The sequence below is a fragment of the Python bivittatus genome, unplaced genomic scaffold, assembly GCF_059951505.1.
Source record: "Python bivittatus isolate LINGU-HERP-01145 unplaced genomic scaffold, Pbiv_v1 ctg000980_np1212, whole genome shotgun sequence".
NCBI lineage: Eukaryota > Metazoa > Chordata > Lepidosauria > Squamata > Pythonidae > Python > Python bivittatus.
Genome location: NW_028277125.1, coordinates 41,708,061 through 41,726,303, shown reverse-complemented (window position 1 = coordinate 41,726,303; position 18,243 = coordinate 41,708,061). Strand labels below are relative to the sequence as shown.

Below are 18,243 nucleotides of genomic sequence, written 5' to 3'. Positions count from 1 at the left end.
TTTGCCTCTGCTGTTATTAAAAATCTTTTGTCCTATGAAAGTTAAACCTACCTAGAATTTGGAACTTACATCAAGTTAACATTTAAATCCTGAGTCTGGAATAAAATCTAGTTGACATTAAATGTGATAGATAACTTTGTAGATAGACCAAATCATGTCCCAGTGCAATAAGAAAAGTAACATACAGTAAGGGTGAGGCATGGGTAAGTGGTTTAAGGTTAAGTTTAACCCTTACTGAAGAAAGCAGCAACAAAGTCTGCTTTACAGTACTGAATATATAGTCAGGAGCAGTTCTAAAATCAGTATCAGAATGTATATATAATTCGTATTTGTCATCAGACTCAGAAGGATTCTATTTATTACTCTTTTCTCAGATGGCTAGGAAAAGGAGGTGGGAGGACTGCATGAATACTAATGAGAGTTTCAGCATGCTGAAATGTTTTCTTTTCTCAGGATCAAAAAGATGAATAGATGAGAATATTACTCAGCTTTAAAAATAAATGTAAAAGTTCTGAATAGAAAAAAACACAATTTTACCTCAGTGGTATATGATTAGACAGGAACATTTCAGCCACACCTAGCAATTCTGCTGAACTCTCATGGGATGGATTTAGGAGAAGCACCTGAAAACATAACAAAATTAGGAATCTGAATTTCATTTAATACTTCCAAAAGACTACAATGTACAGTTAGGTCTAGCAAAAGCAAACCAAAATATATCAACATTTAAAACAGGTTTGCCCAGTATTTTATTGTATCCAGCCCAAATCCAGCCCAAATCCAAAAGCACTGCAGGCCTTCAAAATGAGGGCTTCAGTTGTCCAAGTTAGGCCTTTAGCATGCAGGTCAAAGGATCAAATTAAATCAATATGCAAATCCATGACATGAACAACCACAGTCTCCTTCCAGGTCCACATCCTCTTTTCTCTCTATGTGGCTAAAAAGGACTTTGGAAGCTCATACTGCTCCTTATAGGCAAGGATTTATCCTGACCCCTAGAACAATGAACTCTGGATAATATTTGTTTAAAACAAACTAACATAACATTGTAGTTTCTGAAGCTAGTTTATTAACCATAATTCCCAGTTTGGGTGAGAAAGTTATAATTAACTAAATGTAGAAGAAAAAGCATCCAACTCTTCTCCTTTCAGCTATGTATTTAGATTGTTCCCTCAAATTTGCCATGATGATGCACAAAAGAACGTCATCTTTTAAAATTATAATGAGCCTCAAGAAACCAATAAACACCGAGAATAAAAATGTAATAGTCCAATATCTGGTCCAAAAGCACAATTAGAAGGCAAAAGATAAGCAAATGTAAACCCATCTTATCCTGGGTATTTAGAGTACAATTAGAATACAATTAGAGTAAACTAATATTACTCACAAAATTATGGAAGTTTTTTCTTATTTGTCGGATCACACCAGGGAAAGTAGGACGAAGTAGTTCCTGGATACTGGAAGGCCAGGCATTGTATCTGCTGTCAACTTCAAGATTATTGATCCACTAAAAAAACAACAAATTCCCAGCAAGAGAAATAAGCCTTTTGATTGGATGACTAAGATTAGCCTTCCCTGAGCAGATCCATTGAGCACAACTCCATATTGCCTATCAGCATGGCCATTACAGGTCAATACAACTAAAAGACATTAAGTTAGGGAAAGGTGAGCTAAATCTTGCCACTTACCCACACATTACATTTAGGGATTCCACTTAACAATGAGATACAGTATATATAAAATAAAAAGGTTAGGTGTGAACATATACCATTGTATATGTTATATTATAATGCTGCAATACAGCGTTATTTCCACTATTTCTGTCTTAATATTCCACAGAGCAAACTCCTTGTTGAAAATGTTGCCCACCCTTGGGGCTCCTTTGCTAAAGTGCAAATTTTCTGCACAAAGATTTATTCTAGTTCCCCTAGCAATACCATTGGAGCAGTGTTTTTAAATGCATTCTATAATGAGAGGCCACTTATAGAATCAATTCAGACAGAGTTGTGTGCTGATGATGGAAATTGTATCACCATAACTTAGACAGTTAGAGCATATACTTACTGAAATTGCACTACTTCTAATATCTACAGCATAGTCAGAGTCTGATGGCTGGATGTTCAACTTCAGCACATTGTGCATGGAAAGCCCTACAATTCCTAAACTATGCAGCCCTTCCATAACACGAGCTTCATTCCTCAGGACATCGAACAAGCTAGAAAAAACACAAATCAGATCACATTAAATTTTAAAACACAGGTACTGATGTCCTCTAGTCTTTTAGAATTACTATACTGAATTCTAAGCAAGAAGGAACATTCTGAAGAGTTCGTACCTAAATATATCCTGTGTATCTAGATCAATATGCAGTCCATTGATGAATAGGGCAGAATCTCCCAACTGCAACCCTAAAGTCCCTTTGAAGTACTGGAAAAAGAATGTAAGAAAGCCATTAATTCAATCTGAGGAACTGAAATCAGCCATTTTTGTGTAAAGCACTGTCAAATTATTCACAAATAAAGATGTCAAATTGTTCATACATATACATTTAAATGTAATTCTCATTCATACTGAGAGATTTGGGTTTGGTTGGCCTAGCCTTCCCATTTAGAGTTGTTAATTCATTTTGCCTGCTTTCCTACTACTTAATAAAAGTGACAGTATACTACATCAACTATGATCATTAATATAACACAGTGAAATAAGTGGTTTGTCTTTTTACAGAAACAGAATAATGGGGGAGTACATTTTAAAATAAAGATGGGCTTACTGTCTTTAATGAGCCATAATAATCACAAGTTCAATTTCACTTTAAGTGAGCAGCTGATCCATTTCACATTCACATCAGCAAAGAGAGGTTAACATTTTGTAAAGAGCATGGTAACTACTCTCTCTTTGCTATGTATTTTACTGCTACTATTTGTAAGATTTTGGTTTCTACATTCATATGCAAGTAAGATGAAGGAAAACTCAATTCAGTCTTTTCTAGTCTGGTATTCTCCCAAAGTATTAACACCGCACTGTAGCTCCTGCAACATTACTGCAAGGTGCCAGTTTGGGGGAGAGCTACACATCATCCACCTACCCACTGGCACATAAATAAAACATTTATTTAAACTTTTAAATATAGAGTTACAAAAATAAATATGTAGATTTACAGTGGTACCTCGGGTTACGAATTTAATCCGTTCCGTGACTCTGGTCGCAACCCGATTTGTTTGCAACCCGAAGCAAATTTTCCCATAAGGTTCAATGTAATTACCGTTAATCCGTTCCGGCGGCCGTGGACCACGCGTCAAGGGCGGAAAAACGGCCACGGACCACGCGGCAGGGCAGAAAAACGGCCGCAGACCGTAGGGCAGGGCGGAAAAACAGCCGCGGACCACGTGGCACAGGCGGAAAAATGGCCGCGGACCATGTGGCACGGGCAGAAAATGGCCGCGGATCCGGTTCGTACCCCGAGGCGGAGTTCGCAAACCGAGGTAAATTTTTGCGGCCAGAGCTGGTCGCAACCCGAAACGTTCGTAAGCAGAGGCGTTCGTAACCCGAGGTACCACTGTATTTGAAATAAATACAACCAGAGCAGAGATTCAGAGTAGTTTTAAAAACAGAAACAAATAACAAATAGCTTTAAGATCTATGATTGCTAATAACAGTTGAGCTGAGGGGCCTTAATGATTGCAAAATGATTGATGGAAAAGAAAAGCTTCATCCATGAAGACAAGGTGTCCCACACAAAATGTAAAGGTTTTCATGGATAGCAACATCTGCAATGATGGCTGAATGAAATCAAAATTAGTCAACTAAGTCATCACAGATCAATAACATGTGGATACTAAATCAGACAAAATTATGAATCTGACCATAGAATTTCATCTTCCATTGCAGCTAGGCAACCTTCAAGAAAGAGAAGCAGATTCTAAGCAATATTTTTGCCACCTGGCTAGGAATTTTAAGAGTTGCAGTCCCAGCCTACCTGGATGGTACCAGGTTGGGTGAATGCTGATTTAAAGCAACTCAGAGGATATACTAAATCATAAATGACTGTTCATATTTTGGTCAGACATCTGGATATTAAGTTTATCCCATCATTTCTTTCCTTAGTGTTGTGACAACCCAGTTCCTCTGAGGTAATTCTTTTTCTAGAATAGGACTCTTGAGGGCTCATTAAATAGCTTACTATATCTTTCTCTCAGAATAATTTTCACAGTCTATGTTCCCATTATGACAGAACAGAAATAAAACAAATATTAGGCAGCAGTTATCAGTCAAATGATGGTTTCAGTCCAAAGAGACAGATTATAAAAATGTAGATGAAAAGGAGCTCACAGTATTTATTCTGCCAATTAGATCTGTATTGAATTAATCCTGGAACACTTCACATTGAGCCATAAGTCTTGATACCCAAGTGGGAAATTATACAAACATGTAAGAACAATGTCAGTTTCTGTATTATGGCAAATGCTTTATTATATCAATGACATAATAAAAAACCCTACTTGTAATATAGGTTTTTTTAATGCCTAAGCCTTCTTTCTTTCCTTTTGGTGTGATACAAGGATAGGTTTCTCATGGGTAACTCCTAATTGTTATCTCCAAGGAAATATTCAGATCAAACCAGTTATGAGCATATTAGCTCAATGTTTCTGAGCATTTAGAACTAACGACAATGCAGAAACCAATTTTGTTTACATCCAAAGGCACAAACAATACTATTCATTCTAATACTGTAGATTTTAGCTACAGAAGCAAATGTTCATCTATCTGAGGCAAAATTTGCCCACGGCATCTCTTTCATTAGCTCTTCCTGCATTTCTCCTCCTCACGTAACCTTAGCTTCATATTGTGGCCCACATAAATTCAAGTCAGCATGTATTTCAACATACCCTGAAGAAAACTGGTCACCAAGTTAAGATGCAATTTGTCCAAAGTCTCACAAGAGCTTATCAAGGAAAACTACCATTTCAAAAAAAAAAAAAAAGGCTCATGGCTATAAACAAGTTTGAGATATTTTTAATTGACGTTCCTCGGGAAATCAGTCAAACTGATTCTGTGATCACAAGCTTCATTTTCAACAGCTATTTATATTTTATTTTTATTTAACATTTCGATTTTATACACCATAATATTGGGAAGAGAAAATTTTACATGACAAATCCTCAAATTCACATCCATAAATGTTAGAAAAAGTTAAATAGCTGTTTGACATAATTGAGGAATATTCTTGTGTGAAAAGAGATACTCTGCAATTATTATGCTTTTCTTAAATCTGAACAAGCTTTGCAGAATTTTAAAAAATATAAAATGTAGTAAGCATTTTATTAGTACAATCCATTCTTAATAGAAGTATTTGTTTGAAAGCACTTAGCAGTATAAAAAGTTGCCTTGTTAGAAAGGGAATACAGGATTCCGGCAATAAATACTGTAGTACATAAATACATTACTACTTAAGTAGAGCTCAATGTCAGATTAGGAGACCAAATTTCTTATCCCCGCTTAGCTCAAATATATTCCTACCTTTTGGTTCTCTTCAATTTCTGATCTGAGTTCTGAAGGAACAACTGTCTTTGTTATTGCCCTACAAAAAGCCAAGGATTCCATGAAATCATTATCCCATTTCAGTTTTTATTTTACTAAATTATGCAGTTATATAGAGTGGTAAAGCAGTTACACAGAGTGGTAAAATATATAAAATCTCTTTAATTGTAGAGATTAAAATGCAAATAATAACAACTATAACAAGGAAATCTATGTCATTTAAACTGTTTAGCACAGGTTGTCCCCTTTAAATTCTAAAACCACTGAAAAACACGTGTTAAATCTGAATGCTTCATGTTTCCAAAATTAATGCCAAAATATATCAAAAGTAAGCAAATAAACTTCTTAATAAACAAGATAGCCTGGAAGGGGTTATTCTCATTTAAAGCAAGCATAGGCAAATTTTTTAACCATAAGGTGAAACATCCTCCACACATCTGCAAGATCATCCTATATCATCATCCTATGGACTCAGAATCCCTGCACTCAGATTTTTCCTGCATGGGAAGAAAGCATTGGATGTATTTATTAAAACATGAAGATGAAGAACTTTCTAGGAATGACTGAGAGTCAACTGTTCAGAGACTTTCTCTCTTCCTCCAAAGAAGTGAACTATGAAAATTCCCTGTTGAGGACTGAACTTCTCCCCTCTCCTTCACACCACCAAACAATGACAAACGATGACCTTACTCCCAGTTAGGGCATTTTCTCTCTTTCGACACCATTATTTAGTCAGCCCTGGGCAGAGATGTATAGCTGGGTACCATCAACATACTGAAGAACCAGTTCTGGAGAAAGGAGAACCACTGCAATACCATTCCTCCCACTCCCAACTCCCTGAGCTGGCCCAGAAAGATACCATGATCAACAGCTGCTGAGAGATCAAGGAAGGACAGGATGCACTATTCCCATCCCAGGCCCACTAAAGGTCATTGACAAGTGCATCTCAGTATTATGGCCAGGCCTGAATCCAGAAAGAGGTCCTAATAATCTGCTTCCTCCAGAGTCCTCTGGAGCTGTAAGCTAACCTCAACAATCTTTCTTAAAAAGGGAAAGTTGGAGACTGGATAAAAATTGTCTGGATCCATTGGGTCCAGCAATGGCTTCTTGAAGAGGAGGCAGACAACCACCTTTTTCAAGGCAAGCAGAACCACTCTCTCCCACAAAGAAATATTAATCATTGCATGGACTCAACAAATGTCACCTCCCAGGAGGCCTTAATCAACCAGGATGAACATGGATCTAAAGCACAAACTCAAATTTCCAAGGTTCAAACTCTTCCAGATAACTGGGCAAGACCATGCCTCAGGCAACTCCATAGGAGACCTGAACAGCCAGATTCCAATTGATGGTAGCTCTGTAAATGTTCCCCTGGTTCCTGCTTACCAAGGGAGGGAAAGGAAATTACCAAGGAGGGAATTTCCCCCGGTTACCCAGAGGGAATAGACTATCCTAAACAGGGTCCTGGCTGGCTCTCCCTGGACGTAATAAGGGTGGAAAATCCTAAAGAAAGGCTCTTACCTGTGTTGGATAGAGTTCACTCTTGGTTTTCCTTCCGCAAAGCTATAGGCATCTTTTACACTGTTTCATCACCCAGAGTTCCTCTGAAAACCAGGGAGCCCTTCAGAATCCAGGCACTTGTAGAGACTACAGAGGTACAATCCAGTCCAAGGCCACTGCTGCCCTCTCATTCCAAGCAGCAACTAAGGCCTTGGCTGCACCGTGTACTAGAGCCTGAGGAACAACCCTAAGTTCCCTCTGAAGCCCAATAGGGTCCATCAGGCACCTGGGGTGGACTGATCAAACAGAAATGGATTCACTGTGAAAGGGAAATTCTAATATTGTTTACCTCCTCCGAAAATAAACTTTTCACATATTATGATGAAGATTCTTCTCTATTGTCTTAACTCATTATTTATACACCCACTTAACAGCAACAACAGCAATTACCTAGCCTTCGTAGGAAAATTTTGACTCAGATCTTTCATGACTGTTAAAGCATCCATTGTGGGAGCAGCCAGAATACGAGCAGCAGTTTGGAAACTTAAATCTATAAATGAAAACAATTAGCTCAGTCAAAAAAATATAAGTTTGATGAGACTGCTCACATGGTTGATGATGGACTCATACTTGGGGGCTTTCACTCAATCAAGCTAGTATGTTAATCGTTTCACTTTTTAAAAAAATATTACAGGCAACTGTATTTTTATCCAAAAAAGATCACCCAAGGAGAAAATATTCCAAATTTTACAAACAATCCTATGCCTGTTTAGACTTCATTCTTAAACACATTTGGCTAAACACAATGAACAATAACATAAATTATATAATATTAATGTGGCTGAAAGAGATACATCCTGTGATACTCCCCATCCTTCTGTGGAGGAATTTTTGCTTAACCTCAATTAACTACAAATTAAGAGCTGAAAATGCTTTGAAGTTGCTTTATTGAACTATGATCACAAGGTGTTCTCTGACAGAACAACACATTTCGCAAGCAAGCAAACATTTTATCAAACTGATTACAGACATCTTCCTTAATACCTTCTTAGGAAGAAATGACAGTTGTCAAATAGTAAGTAGTTGACAGGGTGAAAGAACAACCTTGGCCTTGATAACCTGCCTCCTCCCAAACACACACATATCACAAACTTGTTTTTTCCTCTGGGAATCATGCAAAGACTACTTGTTTCTATTCCCCTATAGTCTACACCTCTTATCTCCATTTTACAATAGATTCTAACAAGCTGTTTCTCAAAGGCTTTAAGTAGTTTTAGCATATTCCAAATATACTTTAAGATGGCTTCAGTTATGTCTGCCAATATTTGCTGATTTGGGGTTCCTGCACTTCTCTTGAAAAACAAGTTTTTGTATAAAGAAGAAACACATCTTGCATCACTTCCAAGCACATTTCTACATCTGAATAATTCTGTTGACACAATGACACTTTGTGCTGACGCAATGATGTGGTAAATTTGTGATGAGACACATATGCAAGTCAACTGCCTCTATAAAGAATACACTGAGGATGTTTTTCAGATTTGCCCAATACAGACTCAAGAGACAAATCTAATAGGGACAGATTACCTTGTAACTGCCACACTTTTAAGGGTGCCATTTCATTGGTGCTTTCCACAAGATGCTTTCTTAGTTCTTTCAGTTCTTCTTCCAAATGGGGATGCAACTGCCTGAAAGGGCGAAAAACATCAGAAAATCTATCATCACACAAACAAAACAGCTGTCCTAGTCTATATGGTTATTTTTCCTACTATCTTACAGGTTTTAGTTTGGGAAAATCTAAACTGCAAGCCACTTTTTGGAATATTTGATCTGGAAATGTAAAAAAAAAGATCAGCAGGCTTATCAACATAATGACATACCTTAATTTCCCAAACAGAAATCCTTGCACTTCATCAATTGGGTCACTGTCACCTATTACTGTTGTATTTACATCTGTACCTGCAAAAACATGAAAACCATCTTAATTATGAAGTTAGAACAGTAAATAGGAGACAGTTAACAACAGAGAAGACAGGCTAGGACAAATGCAACTCATTTCTATTATGAGAATAATCACTGTACTTTCTAAAGTATAATGAGTAATTCCCCCATTTCTTAAGAACCTCATCTTACTGAACTTGCCACCCACTAGAGATTTTGATCTTGCATTTTGTTTCCTGTTATCAAGGCCACGTTCTAATTTTTAATCCCCCCAACTCTCTTGATTGTTCTGCTTTTATGAACCCCATCGTCTATTGGCTACATAGGAGATTGGTATTGAAAAGTTTTCCCTTAACTAAAAAAAACTAAAAGAAGTCACTTGTTGACCAAAATGAATAGAACAGTGTTGTCCTTCTCATGCTGCCTCAGATACAGTTAGAATACAGTTTTTATTAGTAGTCAAATAAAACATTTTGAGAAGCCAACAAATTCTCATATATTTTCAAGATTTGTAAAGCTATTAATAACAATAATTAGGTTGGATTTTACTGATAAAATATGCTAATTTTCACACCTTTTTTTTTTTTTTGGGTGCCTTCAATTTAGTGTTGACTCCTGGTGACTGCCTGGACATGTCCCTGCAGTTTTCTTGGCAAGGTTTTTCAGAAGTGGTTTGCCATTACATGCTTCCTAGGGCTCCCTGAGAGAGAGTGATTGGCCCAAGGTCACCCAGCTGGCTTCATGCCTAAGGCGGGACTAGAACTGACGGTCTCCCAGTTTCTAGCCTGGTGCCTTAACCACTACATGAAACTGGCTCTTTTCATACATACATCAATTTTATTATTAAAAAATGGGGATCACAGCAGGCAAGTAAATATACAGTAGATGTTAGACTTTTGGCATCTTTGACTCTGCATGCATCAAATCTCCAAAAAAGAACTCCTAAGAGAAATCCTGCATTAGAAGCCAATAGCAAGCCACACAGCAAATCAATCTTGAGTCAAGGAGTTGAATACTGTCTTCAGAATCTTTTCCTTGGCTGGCAGAATTCAAATGGGCATCTATCTGAAGTACAGCATAAATGCAATCCTGAGTGGCTCACCAGATAAGCCAGCAGACAAATTTAAAAATAAGTTCCTGATCCAGACTAATGTTGCTTTAGGCAACTAGGAGACAAATCCAGAGTGACAAGAAAATCAAGCAACAAGGACATTGCTACTTGATAATATTCCACTGAGTGCTGGTATTTAGTTTATGGTTAACTATTACAGAAAATGAAGAGGAGTAAATACATCAAAAAAGGGCTGTGGCAGGGGAAGAGAAAGACAACATTTCTATCAGCTGCACCCCTAAGGAGCCAAATTCATCAAATGTTCTCTTTCCCTACAGCCATTCTACTGATTTGGGGCAGAAGGCCTAAGATTCTTATAACATTAAAAATGAGTACCAAGGTATCCTTGACTTCCTTTACCTACACTATCTCTTCCTTTTGCATCATGACTTTTTTAGATTGTAAACCTGAGGAGAGGGACTGACTTTTTTAACTGATATCAAAGTTACACTGAGAACACTCCTGGCTAAAGAAAGGCATATAAATATTATAAACAAACATAATAAATAAATAGTCTTAAAATGCCCTGAAAGTTGTTAGGCTATGAAGAGAATCATAGTGAGCTTTTCAGCATATCTTATTTCATCATGGAACTATTACTACTTTTAAAGGTAGGAATTCACCTTTCACCTGGGTATCATCCTTAGCCTTATATTCTGTGCTTTTAATGGCCAACTCCACTCCATAGCCTGACAGGTAGACTTTTTCTTTACTTGGATTCTACAAGGAAAAAAAGGTGAAATCACAGTAATATTGCTCAACAAAACATTTGTTAGATTCATTTTTCACAACTTTGCAAGTTACACTGCCCAACCAGTATTCCAACAATGCTGTGGCTTGTCCATACTTCACGAATTAATTCAGAACTTTCATTGATCAAAGGATAATCATGGCTTCTGCATAACAACCTGCAATAGGGAATCTCTTGTTTTCTTGGAAGTACTCTTTGGATAAGAAGAAACATGGTCTATTTAAAATCTTATCCTGATACTCTCTGGCAAGCTCAGACATGTAAAATATGAATTGGAACAAAACATTATTCTAGACAAAAGTAGTGTGATGCTTTTTATTACAATGGTATCATTCTCAGGTGGCAAGCTAATACTCTGGAGAGTAAGACTATAGCTCCCCTTCATCTTCTTACAGGAGTAAGGGAATATTTCCCTTCTGATAGAAGGGAAGCATTCAGCTGCTGACTAATAAAATTCAGTGCAGAAACCAAGATAATAACATTGGAGTCATAAGAGACAGAAAGAGAACCCAAGCACACAAAAAAGGACTTTAACCAAAAACAATTTGAATCTGTTGTTTCTCTAATAGAGACCAAATAGCGCGAGGTCCGAAAATGCGGTATGTGTTTTTTTTTAAAATAAAGTTTCTGCGATGAACTGTCGCAGGGGTGATTTCCGGGAAATAACCAATCAGCACTCATCCTGTGAGCGCTGACACATTACGACAGAGACGAGGGCAGCAAAATTACTCACCGAAGCAGCTCTGGGAGACCGAATGAATTACATTAACGAATTGTAAATGGTAAGAAAACCTTAAAAATATATTCAAACTTACCGAAGTAATTTTTTTTTTAAGTAATAAGTGTAATAATTGAAATTTCCCTTTTTTATAATATGGTTTATTTTATTTGCAAAATAGTTTAATCATTAATTATACTATAATAATTATAGTACAATCAATGATCAAACTATTTTGCAAATAAAAAACATTATTATCCCATTATTATAACTTTACTTGGAAAGTGAGGCGCTAAAAACCTATCTGCGGCCCAAAGGAGTTTAGCCTATTTAATTTCGGCCCTTGCCTACTGCCAAGTTGCGCAGGTCTGATTTACGGCATCAAATTTAGCCCTGTGCTCAGTATAGGAATCCAAATTAGACTATCTCTGACAGATTACTGTCTGGTCATTGCCCAAGCACGTGAGCGAATGCAAACCCAGCTACCTTACTGCAAAAAGCTCTTACAATTGTGAAGCTTTTCCTAACATTCAGTTGGATTCTGGTTTTCTGCAACATTAATTCATTATTTTGTGTTCTGCATGCTGGACTGAGAGAAAACAAAGCTTAAGCTGTTCTGTACGATACCCTTTCAGGAATATAAAGAGTATTATCATACCTATCATCAGTCTTCTCAAAACTAAACATTCTGCCTCTCTTCGCAGGAGAGAAATATCCTCTAATCATCTTCACTGCCTTTCTCTGAACCCATCTTGACCTATCAAGACCATTTTAAATATTATTTCTATTTTTTATGGTATTAGTTACTGTATCCAATTTTGGATCATCTCAAAATTTCTACCTCTTCATCTAAATCATTAATAAAAAGAATAAGGACTGAATTTTCTGGACATCTAGGCAGTAACTCAATCCAGACTGTTGAGAATCCAATACAATGGTCTTTTCAGTTTAATTTTCAATCAGCTATCCAGTCACCTGCTATGCCATCCATAGCTAATCAAAATATCGTGAAGTATTTTGCAAAATGCTTTGAAAGATATAGTGAAAGAAAACCATACCTCCAAAATACATAGCTATGCAATACTATTAGCAATTATTCTGGTTTCATAAAAGCCTTAGGCATAATAAAAAACAACACTTTCCATTTTAGATTGGAATATAATGGAGATAAAACATTTCTAAACAATGAATATTGCTCTGTATGATGGTGCCAGAACTTACAGCGATGTAATGCCTAAGGATGTAGGTGATTTCTCCTGTAATGACTTTTGATACAAGTAGTCTGTGAAATTTAGAGAACTGCTTTGAGCCAATCTCAGCATACATGATTACAACAGGGCTTTCAGGGTTTGATCCTGGGTACTTGTGATCCCCTTTAAACATAAAAGGTTTTGGCCTGCAGCAAGAGAATACATACAAATAAATGCAACGCTTTATTAAATCAGGCACCAGAGACATAAAAGCAGTATATAAAGGTTACTGTGTTGTCATCCAATATTTGCATCAAACAAAGATGACAAGATAGACACACAAACTTTCAATTCATGCACATATGAATTGTTCTGCTTTCTGAAATAAGAAAGCAGAATTAATACCCCAAATGACATAGGTTTTGCTGTCTTTGGAATATGCATCCTCCTAGTACAATGTATATTTTCAGAATAGAATAGGAGCAATACCATGTAGGAGAACCTTAGATCTAAACTAATGAAAAACAGATGAAACTGAATGGACAAAGACTGCATTTTCATTAAATTATACTTTGATCGAAATTAGATCAAAATGTTATTTTATTAACAATTCTTCCTGAAAGAATGCTATAAATAACTAAATATGAAAGCTATCACTATAACTGGACATACAGAAAAGAAAACTAAGAGCTTTGCTTGCTAAGTCAAACACACTGAAGCTTATGAATGAGGATCTTGAAGGAAAGCATTTATTTGTTCCCCCTCCCCACATATTATTTCAATAATCTATTCTTCATTTCTAATTAATCTTCAGCAATCTGAATATTAAAACTTATTTCTTAAAGACTATTTCCATATCTTAGACCACTATTAGGAAAAAGATCAAAATGCTCTCATAGATGTGGTAATCCTGAAATCACAGATGAATATCCATTCCCTTCAAGATCACATCCACATTTTCCAAGTAATATTGAATCATTCAAGATGAGCAAAAACGTTTTATCAGGACTTACGTATTCTCAAGAAATAAAATCTAGATAAAAAAGACATTTATTAAAATCTCTTCATTTAACAAATGAGATCAGTAGGATGTCTTGGCAAAAAACAGAACAACCTTTTGGATGCTGTCTGTAGAAGTATTCCAAGTTTGTCAGATTCACAAGTCTTCTCTCCATGAACAACAAAGAATGCATTGCATTGTTCTGGTGCAGGCTCATCAGCGGCTATCTGTATTAAAATGTATCTATTTTAATAAGATGATGACAACCTCCATCACATCATAGTCAGAGCAATGGGACTTTAGTATACGCTCTCTTAATGGATTCATCTATGCAGCATAATTTGATCAATATAAATAAATGGTAAAAAGAAATCATTTTGACTGGCTGTAACTTGGAGAATAAGAACTTTTTCATAATTTTTCTGCTTTCAGTCCAGATAGATATAAGCAAGTAATGCAGAATCAACTTCTCCGATCTTTCCAAAGATACACATCACATAAAGAAGTTGTCACTTCATTTATAATCAAGGATCATTCATTCATCATGGTGCTATGTGAAAAACAAGAAATAATCTCATAATAATCTGCCTTCTTTTCCTCTCCAAACTCTTTTAGCACTTTTTTTCCTCTGCAAATTTGTTGTGTTTTCATGTAGACTGTTAATGGCAGTCAGGTAGGAAGGATAAAAAAAGAAGTTATTTACTCTCGCAATTTTAACTGTTTTAAATTAAAAGGGAGGGTTTCCATGCTATAATTTTTACAGCACTGATTATGATGACTTTCTCCTTGGATTGGCAGCAAAATGGAAGAGTGTGGACATCTTGGAGGCCCTTCTGATTTCAGTGTTTGGACAGGCCAGCATTAAGGGAATAGCTATTAAGATAACACCAAATTTGTTCCCAGTAAATTTATTCAATTTTAATAGTGAGGGGCAGCTTCAAGGGATAGTTCTGCAAGGTTAAAAGGAAAAGATATTTATTTCCTATTATTGCTTAAAAGAAAATACGTATCCAAAAAGTTCCCATGGCTTTGCCCTAACCTGCTGAAAGGCTTGAACTGTAGCTGAATAGGAGCGTAAAGACAAAGCAAACTTCAATAAGTTCTGTTGCAAAGGTGAGAGATTCTGGGAAGCAGCTTGCAGCACTGCATTGTAGGAGGAATAATCAGTACCTGCCAACAAACAAGATATATTATTTAGTTTTTAGTGGAACACAAGAAGGATTTCAAACAACAATTGTCTCAGCTTCATCTACAATTATCCAACTTCTTCCAGTAAGGAACACAATTACATAGAGTAAAAGGCAAAATCATCACCCAGTATAGTCATATCAAGCTGGAACTCTATATGATAAAACTGTTAATATAAAATCACTGAAACATAATATAAAAGAAATAAAGAACCCATTAATAACTAAGGCAGGCCTAATACCACTGCTGCCCAAATAGTCTGCAGAATAGCCAGGTCTTCCCACTAGAAATAAGAAAACTTAGTATTTTGCAATTACAATGAAGATATTTCATTTTAAAAAATCAACTTTCAAGACTAAATAATATCTAATTAACAAAGCAAACAAGGATAATGATAATTACCATCATGATTAGATGACTGAAAGTTCTGGCAAGTCTCAACAAAATTCCAGAATTTCTCATTATCTTCTTCTGCTAAAAATTCACTGGAAAAAATATTTAGTGTCATTAGAAAAAAGTAGCAGCATACCCATTAAATATTAAAAACTGAGAAAACACTGCAATTTAGAAGATCCTGATTCAAATTTAACTTTGTTATGAATTCACTGGGCATTTTTAGGCAAGCCAGTGCTCTTAGTTTAGCTGTGTACATTTACAATACTGGATTTTTTTTTCCTTCTTAGCATTTTTCCCACAGGTGCAGGGTCCGCTTTTTTTTTTTTTTTTTGGATCAACCAAATGTTGATCCATTGGTTGCGACAGGAATTGACTGCCCGTCTGACATCACGGGCTGAGAGAGAGTCACTGGCCCAAAGGCACCCAGATGGCTTTTAATTTTTTACAATACTGGAATTATAGATTGATAAATCAAATTTCTAAGGCTACCCAACTTACAGCCACATATGATAATACTGTTCTGTATCACAAGACTATAACATGAGTAAATGAGATTTTACATATATACATAAAATGTTTGGAGAAGAAAGACACTAAACCAACATTTTTACCTTGCTTCGAGTAACAGAGGTGTGGAAAACCACTTAGTAGACAATGATGTTGTAACAGCTTTTGAATGTGCTTCAACTAGGGAGAAGGTCATCCAAATTCCAATAAGTGCAGTTAGAGTTCCCATCTTATAAAAACACTAAAAAAAAAAGTGAAAGTATTTATGTTTACAATGCAGTCCTTAAGCAATATACACCAGTTAACAATAAGCAAGAAGGCTTGCAATGATTATCAGACTTCTATAGGAAAATTAAAAGCACTTCTAGGACTGGTTTAGAGATAATAAAATCTATGGTACAGAGATTGCAGCATCCATTATTTCTGTCTACCAACTGCATTGGCTATGTTCATGGAAGTTGGAGTCCAGTAACACTTAGACGGCTGAGAGTCATGATTTTGATCTAAATTACAGATCAGGAGTAACCAGTCTGGTGCCCTCCTTATGTGTTAGATAATTATTATCCTTGACCACTGGCCACATAATGCAGGGATTTATTGGAGTCGGACCCAGCGGAGTTCCAGAGGAAACTGGGGGTAGTTCCTGAAGCTCTGTGCACAGTTTAACCAAAGCCTTAGTTGCTGTTTGGAATAAGGAAGCAACAGCAGTCTCAAATTGGATTATGCCTATGCGGATTCTATGCATGGATGGTCCCCTGGTTTTCAAAAGCAGCGTAAGAGACAACTAGAGCACAGCTGGAAGAAGATGTGATAAGAGCAGAGAGCATTCAGAAGCTTCAGCTAGTCCAGAACACAGAGGCATGGGCAGTAGTGGACGCATCACAGTATCCCCGTGTAATACTATTGCTGTGTGAGCTGCACTGGCTCCTGTAGGGTTCCAAATGCCATTAAAGATGCTTATTGTTACTTTTTTTTTTAGATGTTTTTATCCTGCCTTTATTATTTTTATAAATAACTCAAGGCACTGAATATACCTAATACTCCTTCCTCCTCCTATTTTCCCCAGAACAACCACCCTGTAAGATGAGAGAGAGTGGCTCAAAGTCACCCAGCTGACTTTCATGCCCATGGCGGGACTAGAACTCACCGTCTCCTAGGTTTCTAGCCTGGTGCCTGAACCACTAGACTAAACTGGCTCTTCTTTAATGGCATGGGGCCAGGTTACTTGTGGGACCACCTATCTCCAACAATTTCTGTCTGTCTCGCTAGATCTGGTAGGATGGGCATGCTCCAGGTCCCCTTGGTGAAACAGTGTCGCTTGGTGGGCCCTCAGAAATATGCCTCCTCTGTTGTGGCCCCTGCCTTATGGAACAGTTCCCCCGCACCCAGGAGATACAGGTAGTCCCAGCCCTGCTGGCCTTCAGGAAAGCAGTGAAAATCCAGCTTCCCCCCCCCCCCCCCGGCACTGAGGTCAGGATGCTAATGGAGCTGACTTGATGAGGTTGATTTATGGATGTGAGTTTTATCAGAGCTTCAGTGGTGTTTTTCAATTAAATGTTTTTTATAACTGTATTGTGTTTTTGTGTATTGGTTAGCCATCCAGAGTTCCTTCTAGTAGATGGACAGCCATACACACTTGTTTAATAAATAAATATATAAAAACAAGTTGTACGTGCAAAATCCCTGGAAAGCACCAGACAGCAAATTCCCATCACAGATGTTTCTGCTCCCCATTCTTCTACCTTCCCACGCAAAAGAAAAAGGAAGGCAAACGTTTCTGCTTTTCAGATTCCCATTACTTCCACAGAAAGATATTCACTGACCATTCTGATGCTCATTAAGTTGAAAGAGTGGATGATGCATTAACGCTTCATTTCCAACTGCGAAACTAACAAGAGTTAGAAAAAGTTCTAATTGCTTAAGTACATTACATGAAAAAGTGGCACAACGAACAGGAGACACCTTCACCTACTCCTTGCAAATACAGGAAGAGGAAACCGGTTGGGAAGAGTATCAGCCTAAAACTGATGGCAGGTTATTGGGCATAGCCGACCCTAACAGGATCCCCCAGCGCGTGACAGACCAGATATGATGTATTGCAGTTTCCATTATGCCCACCCAACGTAACCGTGAGGATTAGGAATAAAAACAATCCACGGCACCTCGCTGGGGAAATGCTGACGTAAAGTTTAGAAGGGTTCCTTCAGGCAGAGCCCTGTCCTCAAGGCCAGCCCTTCCTTCGATCCATCGACCTACCTGCTGCGGAAGACGCGGCGGGAACCCTCCGGAAAAATCCCCAACCCCAGAAGCACTTCTTGCACTGACACCGAGGGGACTCAGTCGGGAGTGCTGCTTCCGCTGCTGCAGCAAACCACCCCTCCCCCTTCAGATCGATTGGGTCTC

The 18,243-nt window shown here is 37.3% G+C and overlaps 1 protein-coding gene across 2 annotated transcripts in view; it reads right to left on the bottom strand.

The window, feature by feature from the left end:
* The window catches only part of UGGT1 (UDP-glucose glycoprotein glucosyltransferase 1), a 59,485-nt gene extending 41,242 nt beyond the window's left edge, over positions 1-18,243 (bottom strand). For both annotated transcript variants that reach the window (XM_007421945.4, XM_007421946.4), the window contains exons 1-15: positions 18,097-18,243; positions 15,945-16,081; positions 15,340-15,422; positions 14,789-14,919; positions 13,864-13,976; positions 12,781-12,955; positions 10,714-10,810; positions 8,919-8,997; positions 8,626-8,726; positions 7,489-7,588; positions 5,518-5,578; positions 2,336-2,427; positions 2,065-2,215; positions 1,388-1,507; positions 538-623 (exon numbers count right to left, since the gene is read on the bottom strand). In XM_007421945.4, the coding sequence (XP_007422007.1) occupies positions 538-623; positions 1,388-1,507; positions 2,065-2,215; positions 2,336-2,427; positions 5,518-5,578; positions 7,489-7,588; positions 8,626-8,726; positions 8,919-8,997; positions 10,714-10,810; positions 12,781-12,955; positions 13,864-13,976; positions 14,789-14,919; positions 15,340-15,422; positions 15,945-16,069 (1,514 nt within the window). In that variant the 5' untranslated portion in view covers positions 16,070-16,081; positions 18,097-18,243. The remainder of the gene's footprint in view (positions 1-537; positions 624-1,387; positions 1,508-2,064; positions 2,216-2,335; positions 2,428-5,517; positions 5,579-7,488; positions 7,589-8,625; positions 8,727-8,918; positions 8,998-10,713; positions 10,811-12,780; positions 12,956-13,863; positions 13,977-14,788; positions 14,920-15,339; positions 15,423-15,944; positions 16,082-18,096) is intronic.